This window comes from Kryptolebias marmoratus, linkage group LG23 (assembly GCF_001649575.2).
Source record: "Kryptolebias marmoratus isolate JLee-2015 linkage group LG23, ASM164957v2, whole genome shotgun sequence".
Lineage (NCBI taxonomy): Eukaryota > Metazoa > Chordata > Actinopteri > Cyprinodontiformes > Rivulidae > Kryptolebias > Kryptolebias marmoratus.
This window is the reverse complement of record NC_051452.1, coordinates 6,675,294-6,697,321: the sequence shown is the minus strand read 5'-3', so window position 1 is coordinate 6,697,321 and position 22,028 is coordinate 6,675,294. Positions and strand designations below refer to the sequence as shown.

The window sequence follows — 22,028 nt, the reverse complement described above, 5'->3', positions numbered from 1 at the left end:
GTTTCTCGGCTGGCCTGGGAACGCCTTGGGATTCCCCCGGAGGAGCTGGCCCAAGTGGCTGGGGAGAGGGAAGTCTGGGTCTCCCTGCTTAGGCTGCTGCCCCCGCGACCCGACCCCGGATAAGAGGAAGAGGATGGATGGATGGATAGATAGTTTTCTGTGTTAGATGATATGAGCTCTCAGACTCGTGTTCTTTAAGGGTTAACACATCCAAATCTAGGCGTTAATCTCGTAAAGATCAGCTGATCGGACCCTGCGTCTCTGTGGCGATTTACTCCAAGTGTGCTGCAGGCGGTTCATTAAGACATCAGCAAACTGTGACCTTTGAGCAATAGTTTGAACCCTTTGAAAAAGTTAACAGTCATGATCTGACCTGTTGTCAGTAAATCTAAATGACCTCAGCGCTATCATCAAAAGTTTCCCGGCGGTTCATGTGAACACCATTTTAGAAACCGTCAGTTTCAGGTTACGAGAAACGCTGCAGTAAAGCTGCGTTTTCATGTCTTCATCATGTTTTCTACTCTGAGCCCTGAAGAATATCTGTCTGTTAATAACAGTCTTTAATAATGACTTCATAACATTTGATTAGTGTTTAAATTTCCTCTGAGAAACATGATGCTAACTGCGTTAGCCCGTCTGATGTTTTCAATGCTAAGTTAGCATCTATGCTAACTGTTGGTTTGTTATTGTGGGCTCTTTCTTAGGCATAAAACAAATCAGTACTGATTTATCTAAATAAGTCATTTAGGTGTTCAGATAATTGCTTTCTACTCACACCAACCAAGAGGTGCCTGAAGAACCCCACCCCGAACAGGTAAGATATTCGTACCCTTTTCACAGAACCCCCCTTAAAAATGTCCAAAATAGTGCTTTAATGCTTTGAAAAACAAAAAACTACAAATAAGAGAAACGAAAGCAGAACATGGTTGAGAAAACAAGAAAAACAATAAGAAAAAAAATTGGCGAAATAAAGAAATTTATGAAGAAAACTGAAGTCTAACTAAACTTAATCTGTCATAATAAATGTTAAAATAGTGAACGTTATAAATCTTGACGGATTAGAACAACGGGATCCTGCAGGAAGCCGTTTCAAAGAATTTGGCATTTCTTGTGTTTTATGTCGTCAAACAGCAGAGTTCTCAGAAACAAAACCACACCGAATCGACTTGATGTGTTTTCGGTGAAATACCAGAGAAATAAGAGACGAATGTGCAGAAACTGCAGCAAGGAGAACAGAAACGAGGAACAAGAACCAGAACCAGAACTCGAAGAGAACCGGGAGCTTGTTTCAGGGACGAAGGATAATTAATCTGATATTCTTCAGGTTTATTAAATCAGATCTCAGTTTTCACAGTTCAGACATTATAAATGAGTGGAAATATTCAGCATCTACAACTTCCAGAACATCTACATTTAAACTAAGCTGATTTTAAACCTAAAAAAGGAAATAAAAGTGTTGAAAACTCACAGCTTCATATATTAATGCTTCATTTTCACCCATTCATTTTGTTAACAAGTTATTATTAAAAACAAGCAAACGTTTGGAAAGAAGCATTAATAAATTCTGGTGAGATGGAAACTTAAATAAGAAAAACTCAAAACACGAAGGAGTGTCAGAGTGACGCTGCTGAGGAGTTTTATTTATCGAAACAAAAACCAAATTACTTTTAACAAGTCTTTGAATGTTCAGTAGGTGCTCCTCTCAGCCGGACGGTTTTTAGATTCAACGGCCAACACAGAAAAATCCTGTTTCTTTTTCCTTCTTCCTGTCAGTGAACGCATCACAGAACGGCTCATCTGGGTGTGGAAGGTTTTACTGAAGTTAGTCTGTAAGGCGTTTATAAATAAAGAGGAAGAACAACATGTGAGGAAACTGCAGTAAAGGTTTCTGTTTCAGTAACCTGCAAGCAGCAAGAAAAAAAAAAAAAACTATTTCATTGTTTATCCATCTGTCATGGAGCACGCAGAGTTTGGAGAAGATGACAGCTTGACGGAAAACAAAGTTCAGATAAGCTGCTAATCATGCTAAACGCTAATAAAAGACATGCTGTTACATTAAGTAATGCTAACCCTGCTAAATGCTAATGACAGACATTGCTTACAGTTGCCAGTGCTATCCAAGCTAATCACGCTAAATGCTAATAAGAACACGCTGTTACACTTAGCAAGGCTAACCATGCTAACCCTGCTAAATGCTAAGTCACCGCTATTATAGTTAAAAAGGCTAACCATGCTAATCACGCTAAACGCTAATAAAGACACGCTGTTACAGTTAGAAATGCTAAGCATGCTGTCCCTGCTAAATGCTAACAACAGACACTAATGTTACAGTTAGCAATGCTAACCTTGCTAAATGCTATTGGCAGACTGTCATGTTACAGTTAGCAGGGCTAACCATGCTAATCCCGCTAAATGCTAATTTAAAAAGGAATAAAGTATCTTTGGATAATATGAAGTTTTTCCCCATCAGCTCCAATGTTTTATCAAAGAAATCTGAACCCTAAATGATTTTTTTTTTTTTTTACATGACGGGCATTTTAAAGTCTAACCTTTCAGCTTCCCTGAAGCCCAGCTGCCCGTTTACAGCCGGGACAGAGAATCGACCTGAATTTATTTCTGTCTGAAACGTCTAAGAGCTAAAAGCTCATGTTTCTGTTCATTCCCACTGTGTGAAAGCTTTGAATTCTGTTACCTCTACTTCTATTCTTGGTGTCTATATTTTGAGGGAAACTACTGAAACCCTCCTTTGACCCGGGGACACGATGCTCATCGTCTCCGTCTTTCTGTCCCATTTTGGTAAGAAGTAATTAGCCTATTTGCAGCGAACGCAGGGGACAGATGAGGACCGGTGGAGCTCCATTCACCGTAGAAACATTTACTGGAATTAATCAGGTTCAGATCAACAGAAAAACATATTTTCTTTGTTTCCAAATTCTCAGAAAGACTTCAAGTATTTAAAAACTTCATCTCGTAGACAAACTAAGCCCTTTCTTTATGTTTAAAAGTTAAAAATCAACGTCTAAAAGCAGCAATATTTCATTTCTGAAGGAGACCCGGGGAGAGAACTTGTTTTAAATGTGGTTGTGGGTTAATAGTTGTGGCCTACTTCTTGACAAGTGTGGACCAGGACTGAAAGTGTCCCACTTTCCAAGCGTCCTACATGTGTCAAGCAGTGTTTGTGGACTGATTTCCACCTGAATTTGAATTACAGCTTTGCATGAGGCTGGTTTCTAGCTCCCAGCATTAAAAACTAAAAACCTGTTGGTCGTCTTCGTCACATTTGTCTCTCAGCAGAACATTCGGTGGAAATATCAAACACGTTTGTGAGGTTTGGGTTTTTTTACTGACGAGTTTGTGTGGGCGAAAACAGCCGATTTATGAATCACACACACACAGATGATTTGTTGCTTTCAGCTCAAACACAGAGACGACGTCGCTGACCTGATTGGAGTGATTTAACGCCTGAGAGCGTTCCCCGGCAGTTTTATTTTGGTGAGGCACAACCATAAAACCTTCACAATAAAAGCACAGGACTTCCTTATCACAGTCAAACAAAGAGATCTTCCTGTATGATTCAGAATCAATCAGCAGTCCATGAAGAAATGCATGTCGCCCACCACAAAGACCTCATGCCATCAGTTGGTGCTTGGAATGAGTGTTGGGGATAACTCTCAGCTACTACCACACTACAGTTTAGCTCAACATCTGTAAAATCGGCTGAGTTATAGTCATTTTTGCGTTCATCTTGAATTAGTCTGAGTCAGTTAGAAGTGAACATCCAACGATTCATTTCTAAAAGTTTCATTAAAATCCATTCATTGGTTCATGAGATATTTTGCTAACAGACAGACACACAGGCAAGACAGGGGGTGATAAATCAGGTTCGGTATAATATTGTCCTGCTTTCAAAGTGAAAAAACAAACATGTTTACGCCGAGAGCCCAAAGTGTTTTGTTCCTTCTAGAAAGGAAACCCAATCAGATCAGTCCGAGCCGTCCACCTTTTCTGCAACATCTGCTGCTCCTGACAAACACACTGAGGGGTGTTATCGGACCTGATGGGTTATGTTGTGTTTTTAAAAACCTGGAGGGAAGTTTCCAGCCTATCTGCCAGCTGAGGTCACCTTCTCTCTCCCTCCCCCAGTCTCAAAGCCAAAAACCTCCTCAGATCTGAGTCGCTCTGGCTTCAAAAACAGCCTCCGGATCGTTCCTCGATCTCTGCTCGCTCCCTGAAACTCTTATGACCCACAGACTGTCAGACATTTCACTGCTGTGAACTTACGATGCTGTAAAGGAGGAAATAAACACAGACCTTCAGATTTTTCCCCTGATGATCGTCATGTGACCGCAGCAAACCCTTGCCGAGGGGGAAAATCAGCCATATAAGGCAGCTCCACATTTATCCTGTGTGTGTGTGTGTGTGTCCCAGTTCATGTGACACACACACACACACACAGAGTATAAACCTCTGAATGTCTGCCAGAGCTCCTGACACATAAACCCCAAATCCAGGCTTTAAGAAGTGGATTTTAGGTTTATTAGACGAACAAAGAAGCCTGAAGATTCATTGACAGCAGCCATTAAAAAAAAAAAAAAAAAAACCTTCCCAGCTTCAACCTGGACCTGAATCTGAAGAACATCAACCATCTGCTACCATCAGACCTGCTGCTCTTCTCTTGTTTCACCAAAGAGCTGCGTTACAAGAGAACATTTACACAAAACATGAATTTCTGTAGAAACATTGAAGCGACCATCTTGAACTCCAGCAGGCATCAACAAGTCCAACAGGAATTTGAGAACGTCTCAATGACCTCCTGGAAAAATTAAAGATGTTTTAATGTTGATCGTTTAAGTGTCACGTGGCGATACAGTGATCGTAACCAGCGTTCAGACGAGAACTCAGAAAAAATCTGTCACCGTTACTGCCGTTTATCTACTCACGTATGCAGAGAAACTACTGACTGTGACCGAAACACTTCTGCTTTCAGGTAAGTCACGTTCTCCAGTAAAAACAATGCTGGGAGTTTCCAAAATGTCCACTCTAAGGTCTGGATTTTTAAAAAACAATCCTGGTGTCAGAGAATCCGATTGACAGACGAGAAGAAACAGAACTGTGCCGACTTCATTTAAAAGCAGCGCAGCGTAAACCGGGCCTTAGTTTGGTAACGATCTGAAGGTGACGTGATGCCGACGTTTGGAAGATGTGTAAAGATTCGGGGGATAAAAAAACCTTCTCTTTAAGAACACTTTAGGTTTTAACTGTTTTAATCAACACTAAGAGCTACAGGTGAATAAAACTGACTTACAATCCAAGAGTCACTGATATAAGATTATTTATTCTGTAGGTTCTATAAAAAGATGTCCTTTGAGATGTCTTCAACCCGTCTGTTTGTGTCCTACAGGACTGTCCCATTCCTCCTGACAGATGTGGTGCTACAGCGTTTCAGTCTGGTTTCTGCTTACAGTCGGAGTGTTTATGTCTGTCTTCAGTTAAAGCTTCAGGCACAAAAAAAAAAAAAAAAAAAAAAAAGAGACAGATTTGGGGACAGAGACACGGCTCAGCTGACCATAAATGGTGAAACCCACGTTTCACTGCTTCCTCTCTACAAACACCAAGAACACAGAAAGGTTAAAGAAATGTCTAAATTTGGTTCCTACGAGACTTCTGTAAAACAGGAGGGTGAGGAAGAAAAAAAAAAAAATTAGTTCTGGTCAGAAGTTTCCATCCACTTGACACAGGCAGGAATGGCACATTAATTTGGGTCTGAGGTTTTTAATCATGGTGAAATGATTTTACAGCAAACTTCAATGATACATCTTTAACCAGTAGTTAATAGACCTCAGCCTCGTTAAGTTAGTGATTATGATTGACTGTAGCTGGTAGTTTATCTTGGTCAACTTCAAAAGGTTTTGTTTGACAAGTCTTCTGTGCCCCTCTGATAAAAAGGAAATGGTTCAGATGTTCAGGAACAACCCAGGAACAGGGGTGTCCCCTTCCACAAGTGTCCCTGTCCACTAGTGAAGACATCAATGTGGACTGAGAGGACCAAGAAAGAAGCTCCAAAACTTTCAGGCTGGACTGAAACCTGCAGGTGTCCACAGGGACGAGACAAATGTATTTTGGAGAAGAATTTGACAAAGATTGAGCCATTTGGACACAAAGACAAGAAGGTTGTTTGAAGAAGTTCAAACCTATTAAGTACCAACCATCAAGCATGGTGGTGGTAGCATCATGGTGACTACTGCACCTCCAGATTCTTCAGCTTCACCTCAGATCAGCAGCTGGATGGTTGAAAGTTGGACACAGTTTGGTCCAACAGGACAACGATCCCAAACATCAGAGCTGGTTTCTGTCTCCCAAAGCCCCGCCCTCCCAAACCCAGTTTGTTTGATCATCTACTGGTTCTGCCAAACATCAGGCAGAAGCCATCAAATGTGCAGCAGACTGAGATCCAACTGAGGCCAACTTCAGGTAACATCTGAACCAAAAAGATGGGACTTTAACAGACTTTATTGCTGATCAGGTTTTCTGTCCCGATGCGTGAAACCGTGAAGAGTCCAACTCCCCCTAATCCCCCCATGACTGCCGTCCTGTAGGTGCAGCTTTGTCTGAGGTTTTGATGCCAACTTACAGAAACAGGATGAAGGAAATGTGAGCCGATGCAGGATCTTCGGCTGATCTTCCACGAGTCAACAAGCTGCAGGAAGACAGAAAGAAGACAAAGATTAGAGTTTAAAAAAAAAATGACTTCAAGTGGTTCATGTTTAAAACATCTAACAGTTATAGTATTTTTAGATCATCTCAGTGTTCACCGGAACTGGACATCAATCTGCCGGACCGGGTCTGGACCCTCAGGGCTCGGCCTGAAACTGAAGCCTGAATGACGTCTTCACAAAAGGCCGGAGCAGCTGGGACCCTTTCACATGAAAATGAGCTCCGGCTAAAACGGCGTCTCTGTTTCCACGCCGCCGTTCATTTCCCACACCTGACGTGGGTTAGATTTTATTTAGTCTTAAGCTGCGAGCTAAACTCCTCCTCGAGCAGATTGTTTACAGTAGTTCTGTTCAAACCTCGATCTACAGTGTGGTTTAGGAGCCGATCTCTGCGGTTGGTTTAGTAACACTTCCTGTAAACTAAGAGGTGCTTCTGACTCATGCGAACCTAAGAACATCCGGTGCAAACAGCTTCCTGCTAGCTCCAACCTCACCTGCCATTTATTGCCATGACGACATGTGGTTTGGAGAAGGAAAATTAATTAATTAAAGTAAGGCTTACATTAAATCTATGCTACAGTTATGACACTGAGTTTTAATCTTGATAAACTGAAGGATTCAAAGGCCGTGGGGCAACTGAAAGCATCACTTCCTCCTGCTGTTGAAGGAAGTGTCTGAAAGTCTTTCTGGCTGAAAGGAGGAAACACCTCAAAGTGATCAGCTGTTCCTTTTCAAAGCTACAGTGATATAACAGCAACACACCCTGCTAAAGAGCCGGGTACTGGGAATAAACTGTATCAGCTGTGCACAGCCTTCAGCTCCTTCAGCTGATACAGAGCTGCAGCTTCAACCGCTTCAGCTGATGCCGACCTGCAGCTCTCGTCTTCAGCCGGTAGCAGCCACATTTTTGTTTTTTGGTAAAACTTGAAGGTTTTAGGACAAAATAAAACGAATCTGAAACCAAATCACTGGATAAACCAATAAACTCATGAAATCCAGGATTTTAGGAAGTTCAAGTTCCTCACTGCAACAAACAAACAAACAAATGGTTTTGAACTGATACCTATTTTTTATGTTTGACTTTATACTTTTTACCAGTTTACAGCAGAGAGTTGAATGAAAACAGGCCTAAACTTTCCTTCAGTTTGTGAACGATGTGTTGGAAAAAAAAAGCTAAATCTTAGATTATTTTTAGAATAAAAGTCTAAATGAAGCATTATTTCAGAGAGACTACATTTAATCAGCTGGAGGAGGATTATTGTATTTTGACCAACTAATACATTGTGTGCCTGAAAAAATATTCATATAAACTGTTCAACAATCTACAGAAACCCAAGGAAGCAAAGATTTCCTGCTGGATTTCTGCAGATGATGTAAATGTTTGTGTTTCAGATCAGTTTGATCTTAGAGCTCATTAAAGTCAAAATGGACCAATGGGAAAAAAGTCTGAGAGCTCCTATCAAAATAAGATCCATAATAAAAATAAAAGCACTTTTTAATTACCTGAATCAGAGCCGTGCAGCGACTTTAAATCCATCTTTCAAACTGTCCTTTTAAAGAACATTACTTTTTTTTAAAAATGTCACGATAAAAAGATTAAATAAATCCAAACATAACAGCAGAAATCCTTGGTGTAAACGTGCACAGTCTTTGACAATGGGCATGTTTTCAAACACTAAACGTGTCAAAATAAAGAAGTTTTTTTTTTTTTTTACGGTCAAAGATGATAAAGCAGAAACCAACACCCTCCAGTAAAACGACCAGAGTTGGAGTGAAAGCAGAAGTTAGAGAGAGGAGGGGAAAACTACAAGTCTGACCCAACTACAAGCAAAACCTCTTTAGGACTGACGAATAAAAGTGGAAATAAAAGCAGCTTAGCCCTCAGAGTATATGTTGGGGGCGATTCTCGGCTGCTACCACATCAAACTGGGAGCCATCTTTAATCCGATGGATTCTAGAAGGTAATCAGTTTTAGGCCTCCAGTTGATCGTGATGCTCTGGGAGCTTTATTAAAACCCATCTAATGGTCCATGAGATATTTTGCTAACAGAAGCAAACACAGACGATGACCTGACTCCCCGTCCTTCGTGGAGGTGGGTGATGATCAGCTGCTCAGGATTTCTGACATCGTGAGGCTCTTAAACCTGTGATGAAAGGAAATTTTCATTCGACTCACTTCCTGCAGAGCTGCGTTCGGACCAGGACTGAGTCGGTGTGGGCGAAGCGGCGCAGCAGCACAGGTCCGGTGGGGTGATGGGCCGCAGCATGACAGTGCACATTCTCCCCCACTCCCGGGTCCTCAAACGCCCCACGGATGAAACGGAAACCAGCGACGAGAGCAAGTGCGTCTGCAGCGAGGTTAGCAGGAAGTTCACGCAGCCAAAGCTCCCGGTGTGTGAAGTAAACAGAGCGCTGCTGCAGACGACGTCACGAGGAACAGACACTGCAGCTGCTGAGAGCAGGCTCCTCTTCCTCGCCCTTCAGCGCTCGTGCCGACAGCTCACTGAGATCTCCAGCTCTCACTGGAGCGGCTCGCAGCAGAGAGAGAGGATCAGAGCCTCCGAATCTGAGGCCACAGTCTTCAGTCAGAAACGGAGAAACTGGTCTCCCCGTGTTGCGAGCGAGGAGGAGTTTAAACATCTGGAGGTTTAGTTCATGAGTGAAGGGAGAAAGGAGCGTTAGACTGACAGACGGATGGGTGCAGCCTCTGCAGTATTGTGTACTCTGTACCGGTCGGTCTACACTCCTACCCTCAGATATGGTGATGAACACTGGGTAGTGACCAAAATAACAAAATCTCAGATAAAGAAGGTTGAAATTAGATTTATCTGTACAGTAGCTGGGCTCTCCATTAGTAGTTGAGAACCAGTCAAGGTGGTCCGGGCTTCTGGTAGGGATGCCCCCCTGGACGCCTCCATAGTGTCCAACTACAGTGTTGGATACAGCGCAGGGCCTTCTGGGTAAATACGACCAAAACAAACGTGCCTTTCTGCCACTGGCGGGAGAAAAGTCTTGTGGTCGGACGTGGAGTGAAGAGCAGGTGTAAATCCTAAAACCGCCACTTTCCCAGGAGAAGGAAGTTGCGCTTAGGGTCGCCTTCAGAGGTTTTTGTGTTGTTTCCTTCAGTAGATCTCGGTCTGGCGCCACCACAGGTGAGGAGGGGAACAGGTCGCTCAAAGGGTTTGTCTTGATCGACTTGGTGTAGCGTAAAGGCGAACAACAGCTGAAAATGGACCAAATGTTGTAGTTTTAGTCCCCAATCGGACCGAGTCTACAGGTCTATCAGGTATGAACGCAGCCTTACGTCTCTCGGCTGGACTGGGAACGCCTTGGAATCCTCCTGGAGGAGCTGGAAGAGGCGAAGAGAGATGTCTGGACTTCCTATTCAAGCTGCTGCCGCCGAGACCTGACTCCGGACGGATAGATCTGGTCCTCCAGTCTGACAGATCAAGTCTCTTTTGCCCTTGCATTAAAAAAACTGACCCCATTTAGAGCAGTCTCCTCCTGACAGCTTTGAAGCAAATACAATTAATTTAATTAATCTTTGATTTTAACATGAAAAGACCAACAGAGGACATTGAACTGGACCGATCAAACACAGGTCAATAAAGAAAAGACGCTGGGTGTCTGACTCCAGTTAATCTAAATCATCGTTTTCTCTATTTTCTTTGTTTTTTAAAGTCAAACATCAGCAGCTGTGTATTCAGGGTTATTTTTAAGTTGATTGTGATAAAACCTATTGCTCAGAAAAAATACTTTAAAGCAATATAATAAAGAGGAAGGCAAAAGAAATAAACAAATACAATATTTTATCTTTTTTTTAACACGTTTGTTCAAAATTATATAGATTATGAGGATAAGGTTGTTTGACATAAAAAAGACATCTAAACTTGTTAATTTATAACAAATATTGAGCAGTTTTCTTTAATTTTGTAATGGGCACCCCTGCTTTAAATGATAGCAGACTTGATTCAACTTTAAATTTTAGCTCAAACAGGAGGTTTGGTTTCATGTCCACTGTAGGTCCTAGAAGACAAAAGCCTGAAGGGCTGAGGCGTTTTGACAGTCCAAACAAGAGGAGAAAAGCCCTAAAGTTTGAGCTATTAGTCCCAGATTAGTAGGAGGACTGTCGCTCCCTGCACAGAGGAAAAACAACATCACCAGGCCTCATTTTCCAGCAGAGCATCATCAGATCCTGCAGAAATCAATGAGCTGGACTCCAGCTCGGTGAAACCCAAAACCAGCAGGTCTGCAGAGACCTGAGGTCCACAGGACACAGGGGACACAGGACATGGTCCACAACCTGTCCACAGAGGACTAACCCCGTTTCCTCTCAGTAACACAACCCTGTAAACCCACGACAGAGGCAGTAATTACCATTTATTTACGCTTCTTAATAAAGTTACCTGATTCTGTGTTTTCCGCCCGTTTAAAGACGCTTTAACTCGGTTATGACAGCTCGTTACCAACGGTTTAAAGTCCCTTGCTGTTAACCAGTCAACCCAGGGTGTTTCACCGCTTCGTGTCGTGACTTGAGTGAAGTTTTCACGCCACAGAGAACCGCTCAACTCCGCTACGTTTGTCACGAGCCGACACAAAACTACGAACAAATAAGACGCTAGCTCGCGGCTAAAACATACTAAAACCTGAAACTACTGCCGGGTTAGTTGTTTTAAAACAAACAAAAACTAAACTCACCGGTTCGGCCGAGCGTGGAGGAACGATATCCTTTCAAATAAAAAGAGACTAAATTAAATATGTGTTCGCTGAACACCGTCGTTTAACGGTTGTCGCCGCAGCAACAACAGCGAAGGATTCCCGAGCACCGCCCCTTTTAAAGCTACGCTCGTGACGTAATCACGTAGACGTCGACGCAGGATGTTTTGTTGTTGTTTTTCAGGCAACGGTTTTGATGGGAGCTGCAAGAAAAGGATTGTTAAAAAGACAAAAGCATATGCTTAAAAGTGAAAGGAATGAATAAAAAAAATTAACTGAACCTTCTCAGGAGATGGTTCTAAAAATATCTTAAAATTATAACAAAATAAATTATAAAAATTCAAATTAAATTCTAAAAAATGAAATGAAATGAGGTGTAGTTGGGTAAAAAAAAATTTTTCTTTTGTATTTTCCTAATACATATTATACATTAAATCCTTATGAAAAAGAGAGGTACATGTTTAAATTAAAAAAATAAACAAATTACTTTAACACAATTATTTTCGTAAACAAGTTAAAAAAAATTTATTTCTGTTTTTGTATTTTTAAAGCCAATATAAGATTTATCTACGGTTAAAGACTGAAATGGTTTTCTAAAGTTCATCAAAATGTTCAAATTTTATTAAAAAAGAAAAGTAAAAAAAGGTCAAAGCTTTTCTTCCATTTTGTTTCCTGCTGTTAATTATTATTAATTACAGAAAGAATAAAACATCTTTTTAGCCTCATGTTTGCTTTTATTTCAGCTAAATTTAATATTATTATTATTACTTTTTAGAAAACTCATAAGCATAAACAAATAAAAAACTGATTTCATCTGTATTTTGGTGCCAGTTAATGACGTGTAAGACCTGTAAGCCCTGGGTTTGCGCTCTGCTGCCACCCAGTGGATTGTTTGCGGTACTGCAGGTTTTGATGCAAACATCTCAGAGCTGCAGAACAAGCTTTGGGAATCCTCCCAGCCTGTGTTTTTGTCTCATTAATCATGTTTGTCAGGGTTGATTGAGATGCTCAGAGCTCTCACCTGATGACAGGTGAGACCAACACACGGCGCTGCCGTTTCCTTCTCATGTCAGATTCCACATGCAGCTCCACCCAGTAGGTAGGGCATGTAGGTGAAGCAGGTTTGGCAACAACAAAAACCAGATTTGCTCCCCAGTCCTGACACTTGTGAAACTGCAGGAAGAGGACTTCATTTATTTTTGTTTATATGAAACTCGGAAAGGATGTACTCTGCAACTACACGACTTTTTAGGCCTAAATAGGAATTCAAAGCCCACTTTTCGCCTTTATTTTAAATGTTTTTGTAGCTGTGTTTGGAAGTACTTTTAGAAATGGAGCCATTTGTTTTCCTCGGGAATAAAAGTGGAGCCTCCTGGATGACTTTCGCCCTCATCCTCTGTTGTGCCGTAGGGACCTGCGAGCTTCAAGAACCCAAACCCACAGTGCCAAACGACTTCCAAACTGTCTCACCTACCCAGGATGATATCAATAAACCCCAGGTGTTCCCAGAGAAGGAGAAGACCAACCTTCCGATGTTTACCCTTCACTATTCTCGGATCCAAGTCCCCTTCGAGTTTACAATGTGGGTACTGTTGGCTTCCTTTGCTAAAATTGGTATGTATAAAAAACACAGGGAAACTAAAGTGGTAATGTTCCTTTAAATGGCAGCAGTTTGACGGGTTTGGATGTCTTCTCTCCAGGTTTCAACATTTACCAGAAAGTCACCATCTGGATCCCCGAGTCCTGCCTCCTGATCGGCATTGGCCTCATTGTTGGCGCCATCATGCACTCGGTGAAGGAGGAGCCCCCTGCAGTGCTCAGCTCCAACGTCTTCTTCCTCTACATGCTCCCACCCATCGTCCTGGACAGCGGCTACTTTATGCCCACCAGGCCATTCTTTGAGAACGTGGGCACGGTGCTGTGGTACGCTGTGGTGGGAACGCTGTGGAACAGCATCGGCATCGGGCTCTCCCTCTTCGCCATCTGCCAGTTTGAAGTGTTTGGGGTTCAGGACATCAACCTGCAGGTCAGCTATTTTAAGAGGCACAGAAAACAAATATACATAAAGTGATAATTACACCTTCCAGCTTTTTGACCTTATGTTTAAAGTCACGTTTCCCTCCCAGGAGAACTTGCTCTTTGCCTCCATCATCTCTGCCGTGGACCCCGTGGCGGCCCTCAACGTGTTTGATGACGTTGGAGTCAACGAGCAGATGTATATCGTCATCTTTGGAGAGGGACTCTTCAACGACGCTGTCACTGTGGTGAGTAGGAGGAGGAACGTGTTTTGTTTGAGTTAGTTTTCACTCACAGACTAGACGTGTCACGTAGTTTTGTTTCCTCTATGACCGCACAAGAAACTAGTTGCTTTGCAAGATGAACTTCCAGCAGAAGAAAACACACAATTCAACCATTTTTAACAGCAGCTTTTGTAATATATAAGATCAACTTTAAATGCATGTTGAACTACATGATGTACTTGAGTTTACAAGATGTTTTCCAACACCTCAGTAGATTTGCAGACTTACTAGTGCAACAAATAATACAGCCCGCTCTATACCGGGTACCTTGCACATGCCCTGTAAGTTCCAGGTAAGTACCTTGTATGTACCAGGCACATAGCCCTTAAGTACCCAGTATGTATCCTGTAAATAGGTACCTGCTTCATACCCTACAAGTTCCAGCTATAGACCCGATATGTACTTGATTCATTCCAGGTACGTACCCGGTAACGTACCCTGTAAGTATGCGGTAACGTACCTTGTAAATGCTCAGCAGGTACCTAGTAAAGACCGTACAAGTTCCAGGTGTACCTGATACATACCTAATTAGTTCCAGATACATAACTGGTATGTACCCCATAGTATTTGGTATGTATCCTTTTGGGTGCCGGGTACGTACCAGGTACAATGTATGAATGCTAACTAAGTATTTACACCTATTACCGGGTACATACCCAGGAAGTTCCAGGGAAGTACCCTGTAAGGGCCCGGTGTGAATGCTTACTCATCGCTCACACAATAACCTGGTTTTCCCATAAGACACCATGGTATTAAAGTGTTTCAGATCAACGGTTTGGTTGTTTTACACAACCAGGCGTGTAAACGTCCTCCTGCACACACTGATCAGATGTGTTTTTCTTCTCTGCAGGTTCTCTACAGCATGTTTGCCTTTATGACCGACATGCCGGTGGTTGAATCCATCGATGTGTTTCTGGGAGTGGCCCGGTTCTTCGTGGTGGGGATTGGTGGCACGCTCTTCGGCTTCCTGTTTGGGTTTGTGGCTGCGTTCACCTCGAGGTTCACAAACAAAGTCCGTGAGATCGAGCCCCTCTTCATCTTCATGTTCAGCTACCTGTCCTACTTGGTGGCCGAGCTGTTTGCCATCTCCAGCGTCATGGCGTAAGTCAAGGCCCGCTGCCTTGTTTTTTTCCTTTTCCAACACTCTCACTAAGAGAAGAATGCTCCCGTCTGAACTTTATTCAACCAAACTGGCTCCACCACATAGTTCTCCGGCCTAAGAGTGATGCAGGTGCATCGAATGACACACGATTCAACACGACAAAAACATGAGTAAATAAAGACGGAAGAATTCAAAAGCAGACGTTTCTTTAGATCTAAATAATACGGACCAAGTCTTTATCAACATTCACACTGTTTTATTTTTCTGTACCAACTGATTTTCACATATGAAAACATTCAGCTCATTCAGCAAATAGCTGCTGTGACTTTTGGTTTTTGTAACTTTTATACTTTTCAAAATATTTGACATTATTTACAAATATTTTCCCCACAGAAATCTCAGAAATTCCTTCATAAACTTTGTTCTCTTTAAACCGGCTCTTTTTCTGTCCTCTTAATCTACTTATTAAACTCTGTTTCAGTTACCGTTCTGCTACTTTTAGCTTTTAGCTACTTTAAACTTCCGAATAGCCCGTTACTACTTTTACCTAGCTTCCTGCTACCTTTAGCTTTTAGCTTGCTATTTAATACTCTTAGCTAGCTTTTTACTATTTAGCTTTTAGCCAGCCTTTAATAACTTTTGAGCTTTAGCTAGCCTTTTAGCTAGCTTTTTGCTACTTTTAGCTACCATTTTTCTACTTTAGCTTTTTTTCTAGCTCTTGCTTCTTTTAGCTTCTAGCTACAACTGTACTGACTTTAACTTCTAGCTAGCTTTTTGCTATTTTAGCTAGCACTTTGGTACTTTTAGCTTTTAGGTTCTAGTTACAGTTTTGCTACTTTTAACTTTAGTCTTTTGCAACAAAAACTGATCAGTAATAATTAATTAGCAGCTTATAGAAATTGCAAAATAACGTCTGATTTATCCGTCTCCCCTTCAGAGTTCTTTCATCCTGCAGAGGAAATGGCCAAAAACAGAAAAAGTACAAGGTTTTACCTGTGAAAACATGTTAAAATCTGAAACTATTAGTGCTTTAATTACTGCATCTCCACTTAATAAAACCCAAGGCTGAGGTGTCTGCCTCTTATTAGTCGCCTCTTAAATTTGACAATTTTACTCGATTAGATAATTGATCTGCGAAGTCGTAACCAGCGGTTCTTAGATTGTTCTCCTCTGTGCAGAATTATCGTCTGCGCCATAACCATGAAGTACTACGTGGAGGAGAACGTGTCCCAGAGGTCCTGCACCACCATTCGCCACGTCGTCAAGATGCTGGCCACCATCTCGGAAACGCTCATCTTCTTCTTCCTGGGCGTCGTTACCATAACGACCGAGCACGAGTGGAACTGGGCCTACATCCTGTTCACGCTGCTGTTCGCCTTCATGTGGAGGGGACTCGGTGAGAGGACAGGAAGTAGATCTGCAGCTGAGTCAACCCCGTTCAAGATGGCCGCCACGGCTGATCAACTCCAGCCAACAGAAAAACGGCTACAACTCAGTCATTTTTGCAGATATTGAGCTAAAATTTGGCGAGCTGAGACTCAGTCAGGTTACACAACATGACCTTTGTCAACATGATGGTGATCTTAGTTCCAACTCTGCGGGCGATATGCATTACGTTTAAGTGATTCTAGGGCTTTATTTTATCATTTCAATGAGCTCGCTGTCCTCCCCTGCAGGCATTCTGGTGCTAACCCAGATCGTCAACCCCTTCCGGACAATCCAGTTAAGTTTAAGGGACCAGTTTGGCCTGGCCTACGGAGGCCTGCGAGGGGCAATCTGCTTCGCCCTGGTCTTCACCTTACCTGAAAGCACCAACAGGAGGAACCTGTTCGTCACGGCTTCAATCGCCATCATTATATTTACGGTTGCCGTTCAGGTGGGCGACGCGCTCAACTTCCCCGTCTTCCTTGTTGTTTTAGTCTAAATGTTGCCTGTGCTGCCCTCTGCTGGACAGGAGTGAACTTTGCTTTGGTTTGATAATCAAAAGGACTCTGATGGGCAGTGTTTTAGGCTCTCTGGGTTTTTGGTCCAGGCTGGAGACGAGAGTCCAGCTGATAACCAAAAAGTGTTTTTTGTCGAACACGGGACCAGCTCTTCCCAGTGAGGATATCTGAGGGATGATGGGAGTTTGACCAACCGGTCTCTGTGGGTTTTATTGACTTGGAGAAGGTTTAAGCTCGCATCTCACTGGGCTGCAACTGCACGGCTTGCAGGATTATTTAATCCAATCTGCTGGAGGTCACGGGCAGATTAAGACCAGATTTTTGGAAACTCTACTTTTTATTTTTCGTACACTTCCTGCGCTCTACGTCTGCAGACTTTGTGCTATTTTAGACATTTATACATTAAGACGTCCAGCTCATTTAGGAGATACAACCCTGTCAAAAACCTTGTTCTCTTTAAAATCTGCTTCAGCAGACTGGCTCCATTTTTGTTTTCCTGCACTGCTTTTAGCTTTTAGCCAGCCTTATGCTAATTAGAAGTTATGATTTATCATCAGCGTGCCTCAACCTTTTCTGTCAGAGAGCTCAGGGGTCAAAACACAACTCCTAGGCTGAAAGTCTTTTGCGACTTACGAGAGGAAACTGAGACCCCGTGCAAACGTTTTGAGACATTTTAGAGACTCCCTCATGAATGTTGCTCTATTGTCGCAGCCCAGTGAGATACTGGCTTAAAGACGCCTTCATGGGGGTGTTTTAGACACACACAGTGGGAAAAGACCCTGGAGATGATTATATCTCACAGCTGGAACATCTTGGAGTCCCTCTGAAGGAGCTGGAGGACGTCGCTGAGGACAGGGGGGAAGCTCTGATTAAACTGTGATGGATGGATGATTATTGGTCTCACAAGCCTTTGAATATTCTAATTCCAGTTTCAGGCCACTTTCTGCAGATTCTTTTAGTTGATTTGCGTCTCTAACAGTGACCCTTCGTGTCTCCAGGGCATCAGCATCCGTCCCATAGTGGAGTGCATCAAGATCAGAAGGACCAACAAAGATCTGAACACGATCAACGTAGAGATCCACACCAGGGCAAGTGTCAGCGTTTACTCTCTGCTCCTCTCTCTCTGAGCGTGGCGGCATTCGATGGATAACTGAGGGTTTTTTTGGTTGTCCAGACCATGGAGCACGTCATATGTGGCATCGAGGACCTGTGTGGACAGTGGGGTCACTACTACTGGAAAGACAAGTACTCCCGTTTCAACCAATTCCATCCACCCCACAAGGAGCGAAAAGTTCAAAACAAGCTCAAACGTTTACCTGTTTTTATTTTCTCCTTAAGGTTTAAAAAGTTCAACGATCGCGTCCTGAGGCGCATCCTCCTGCGAGACAACCGAGCCGAGTCGAGCATCGTGTCTCTGTACAAGAGGCTGGAGCTGCAGAACGCCATCGAGCTCCTGGACACGCCGATGGGCGACATCAGCGCGGCGCCATCTCTCGTTTCTCTGCAGTATGGCAAACGTGTTAACGCTCGGGCTTTGCTTTTCTACAGGAGCTGAGAGGGGACGCGATTAAAAAAATGGATTTTGGTAACATTTTCTTTATGGAAGTTGTCGCATCTTTGGATAACGGGGGTCGTTTTCAATGGAACGCTCAGAAAATAATCATTGGACGCCGTCACAGCGAACTGACCTTAACAAACATAAAAAAGCTCCAAGCCAGACAGTTTTACAGCTAAACCTTGATGTGGTAGTAGCTGAGAGTGATCCCCAACCTTTAATAATGTTTGTTTTCTCTACAGAAAAAACAAAATTATCATTAAATGACCTGAAAACCTGTTTTGGAAGCAAATCAACGTCCAGGTTAAACATATTTTTCTGTGGCTCATATCTAATAGAGTTTAAGTAAGACTGAAACTGTGTATCAGTCGTCCTGAAGGAGCGCAGCAGCTAAATGCACAAACTGTTCGTACTAAATCTGATTTACCTGCAGCTAATGAAGCTGTTTTCCATCAAGGGAAGTGCCATCCTGACTGCATCCCGTCTTAATGCCAGCGGTAATGATAAAACATCACAGTTTACGTCTGTCAGACGTTGTTTTTCTGCTCTTGTCTCCTTGTCAGGGATGAGAAGAAGGAGGCGTCTCGACCAAAGAAGAAGTTTCTCGCTGCAGACATAAAGAAAATGCACAACATCCTGTCAAAGAACATGTACAAGATCCGCCACAGGGTAACAATCACATTCATCTGAATTCTCCCAGAAAGCAATAACTGGATGCATGTCAAACCGATTCAAAACGGCGCCACGGCAGACGCAAAAAAAGGCAATAACTCAGCCAATTCTACAAATATTGAGCCAAAATCTGGTGTGGTAGTAGCTGAGAGTCATCCCCATCACATATTCTGAGCTCTAACAGACTACGAAATCTTACTTTAAAATATTGGCATCCAAGACAGTGATGGGGAAGCATTCTTTTAAGGAATATTAGCTTTATTTTCTAATTAAATCAGACATAACTGATAGAAAAAGTGAATTTAATTTCACAAATAAAAGAAACAATTTACTTTCAGATACTGATATAAATACATTACCCAAATTTTTCAAAAATTAAAGTCATCTGTTGCAGATTTTCATCAAAATCTAAATTTAGGCAAACTTTAGAATGGAATATTACCATTTTTTTATTTAAATCAAAAAGTGTTTGTGTTTTTTAGATTAAATACAACATGTTAACTTCCAAAACAATTACAAGAGGTAATATTGAGCAAAAATGTGACCAAACAGTTATAAATGGTGCATTTAATAGCCATTTTAAGCGGCGGATTCATCAAAATTGGAGGTGGAATCGACTATTTTTTTGCGAGATTCATTGATCGCTTAGATTCTGCGATATCATCTGTTGTGTCTAAAGTTTGAAATGTTAACTCATGTTCTGGTTTGATTTCCAGACGATGGTCAGCAAATACAATCTCCCGGAAGACAGCCGAACCAGAGAGATTCTGATTCGCCGCCACGCGAGCATCCGGCGAAGCCTCCGCGCTGGAAGTTTTCGTGAGCAGGTTTGTGGAAAAGCTTGACTCTTTGTCCTTGACCCGCCTCTCTTCCACTCATACCTTCCTGTTTTTAGCCAGCACAGAGCATCGCTAAATCCCAGAAGTACTACTCCCTGCAGCCTGGTGGGAATCTGGATTCTGCTTTCGCTCTCAGAAGACAAAGTCATGGTGAGCTTCTAAACATCGCTGGTTTGACAGAAAAGAAAGCCCAAATCGTTAAAAACTCAACTGGTTTTGCTTTTAGCTGTTTCTGAGTTGGAGCACCTCCAATCGTCTGGCGCGTCTCCACGCTCCTCATCCCGCTCTTTGGTCCCTCTGAAGAGGCTGAACACCATCGAGGAGCCAACAGCTGCCTCCGAACATCCCGGCGGACGGGCGGGCTCTGGTTCCAGAGGCAGGAAACCACCAGTTCCAGCACCGAGGAGACGCAGCTCACGTCGGGCAGAAGAAGAAGAAGAAAACAACGTTGTCTCTGAACATCCAGCAGGAGGTGAGGAACAAGACCCTCCTCCTCCTCAAGGTTGGGTCCCTGAAAACAGGGATCCAAGAGAAAACGAAGCTGAAGATCCACTCCTGAGACCCTCGTCACGCAGGCCTCAACGCTCACAGACACCATAACTGAACCTCAAGCTTCACCACCTTCAACTTTGAGCCTCAAAGAATATTACATCTGTAGATGATTGAATGGATCAGGTGTTCCCCAAGGAATAAGATCAAAAATCAATCCATTTAAAAAACTAAATTGGAATAAATTAATAAGTTTTCCACAAAGACATACTGAATTTACGTATTTTCTACAAACTTTAAGCCCTCATTGCTTTGAAACACCCACCCATCCTTCCATCTATCCATTTTCTGCCACTTATCCATGGTTGAGTTACAGGGAAACCCAGACCTCCGTTTCCCCAGGGTGTCCAGATTCTCCTGGAGGATCCCAAAGCGTTCCCAGGCCAGAGAGGATTGATGACCCTTTGAGTTTGGGGTCTGCCCAGAGGTCTCCTCCCATTGGCCTGAAACACCTCCATCAGGAGGCGCCCGAACCACCTCAGCTGTTCCTTTTGATGAGGAGGAGCAGCTCCCACCGGATGACGGAGCTCCTCACCTGAGCCCGGCCGCCCGCTTGGATCCGGGATCTCGCTCTTTCAGACGTGGTCCAAACCGGCAGGAACGAGGATGGACCTGTAGACTGAGATCTTTGCCTTTCAGCTCAACAGACTGGAGTAACACCGCTCTAACTGAGCCTCAATCATTAACAAGACTCCCAGACTCTTGAACTCCTTCACCTGAGGCAAAGTCTCACCTCTGGCTAAGACCTTCAGCTTCAAAACATGCAAACCAAACTTTTCTGTGGCTCCTTGAGAACCCAACACTAAGACTGAATCCCATCTCCTATCATTAGCCTTACCTTAGTGACTCCAAGTCCCAAAGAGCTGCTGTTCCAATGTTCCACTGCAACATGACACTCCCCTCCAAGAAGTCAATACACCATCAGCGGCCATCGATTCTTTCAAGCCTGCAACAAAGTTTGCATTTAGCCTCATTTTTTTATCCTTCTTACAGGAAGAATGACAATAAACCCAAATACGATACCATAGAGCAGACATAACGACGATATTTGTGCCAATAAAAACATCTTTTTGAAGATACAACCTTTCATTTGAAGCTTGCCCCCAAATTCTGATCTTAAATGGCTTCATTTGCCTTAAACTACAAAATTTGTCGGCACACCTTCCCTCCCTGCCAACGTTAAAATGTACGGCGAAGGGGTGAAACAGGATTCGACTTTGCGTTCAACTGCCATGATGCCAGATGACAGAAAAAGGGAAAAACAGATGTAAAAGCTAACTTTACAATGTGTTTTTGGTGTCAAACCAAGCTGAAAATACGTACTTGCTGTTTATGGTGAACTACACTTTAGCTCTTTTTAAATATGTGTTTATAATTGAACCTCGGGATCAACAACACAAACATTTTGGTTTGTGATGAAGATGAAGCTAAGAGTTGTAACGACCAATTGGACCAATCTGTATTTATGAAGTAATTTTCACTTTTTTTAGATGCAGTTGGCAAAAGAAGAAGTGGGAAACAAATGTAAAAAAATACAATTACTCTTTTCTATTCGACACAAGTTGACCTACATGTATGTTTTATTTGTAATAAATGTGTGAGTCTGAGGAGCTTCGATTCGAAAAGTGCAGCACGAGAA

At 42.7% G+C, this 22,028-nt stretch overlaps 2 protein-coding genes across 9 annotated transcripts in view; one reads left to right on the top strand and one right to left on the bottom strand.

The window, feature by feature from the left end:
* Positions 1 to 11,546, bottom strand: part of LOC108249003 (inositol polyphosphate-4-phosphatase type I A) — a 35,879-nt gene extending 24,333 nt beyond the window's left edge. For 5 of the 7 annotated variants that reach the window (XM_017438103.3, XM_017438106.3, XM_017438098.3 and 2 more), the window contains exons 1-2: positions 11,412 to 11,546; positions 6,632 to 6,697 (exon numbers count right to left, since the gene is read on the bottom strand). The gene's annotated coding sequence lies outside the window, so the exon portion shown is untranslated. Of the gene's footprint in view, positions 1 to 6,631; positions 6,698 to 6,812; positions 6,861 to 8,889; positions 9,937 to 10,017; positions 10,177 to 11,411 lie in introns of those variants that run through there. The other 2 variants (XM_017438099.3, XM_037973786.1) reach the window with 2 other exon arrangements.
* Positions 11,547 to 12,576: 1,030 nt separating this feature from the next.
* LOC108249007 (sodium/hydrogen exchanger 2) lies at positions 12,577 to 22,028 on the top strand. Of its 2 annotated transcripts, XM_017438120.3 has the most exons (13): positions 12,577 to 13,043; positions 13,130 to 13,455; positions 13,556 to 13,693; positions 14,580 to 14,830; positions 16,010 to 16,227; positions 16,508 to 16,707; positions 17,773 to 17,862; positions 17,949 to 18,019; positions 18,113 to 18,280; positions 18,893 to 18,998; positions 19,718 to 19,828; positions 19,897 to 19,990; positions 20,067 to 22,028. In XM_017438120.3, the coding sequence occupies exons 1-13, from the start codon at positions 12,761 to 12,763 to the stop codon at positions 20,438 to 20,440; spliced, it is 2,430 nt and encodes an 809-aa protein (XP_017293609.1). In that variant the 5' UTR covers positions 12,577 to 12,760; the 3' UTR covers positions 20,441 to 22,028. The 2 variants fall into 2 exon arrangements, with proteins under 2 accessions (XP_017293609.1, XP_017293608.1); XM_017438119.3 differs by having other exon boundaries at positions 17,949 to 18,280.

Excerpts from the sequence above, each read along its gene's own strand:
- LOC108249007 (XM_017438119.3), top strand. The coding sequence starts at position 12,761 with ATGGAGCCATTTGTTTTCCTCGGGAATAAAAGTGGAGCCTCCTGGATG. Across the intron at positions 13,044-13,129 it reads GGCTTCCTTTGCTAAAATTG|GTTTCAACATTTACCAGAAA; the intron begins GTATGTATAAAA and ends TCTTCTCTCCAG. Across the intron at positions 16,708-17,772 it reads TATTTACGGTTGCCGTTCAG|GGCATCAGCATCCGTCCCAT; the intron begins GTGGGCGACGCG and ends TCGTGTCTCCAG.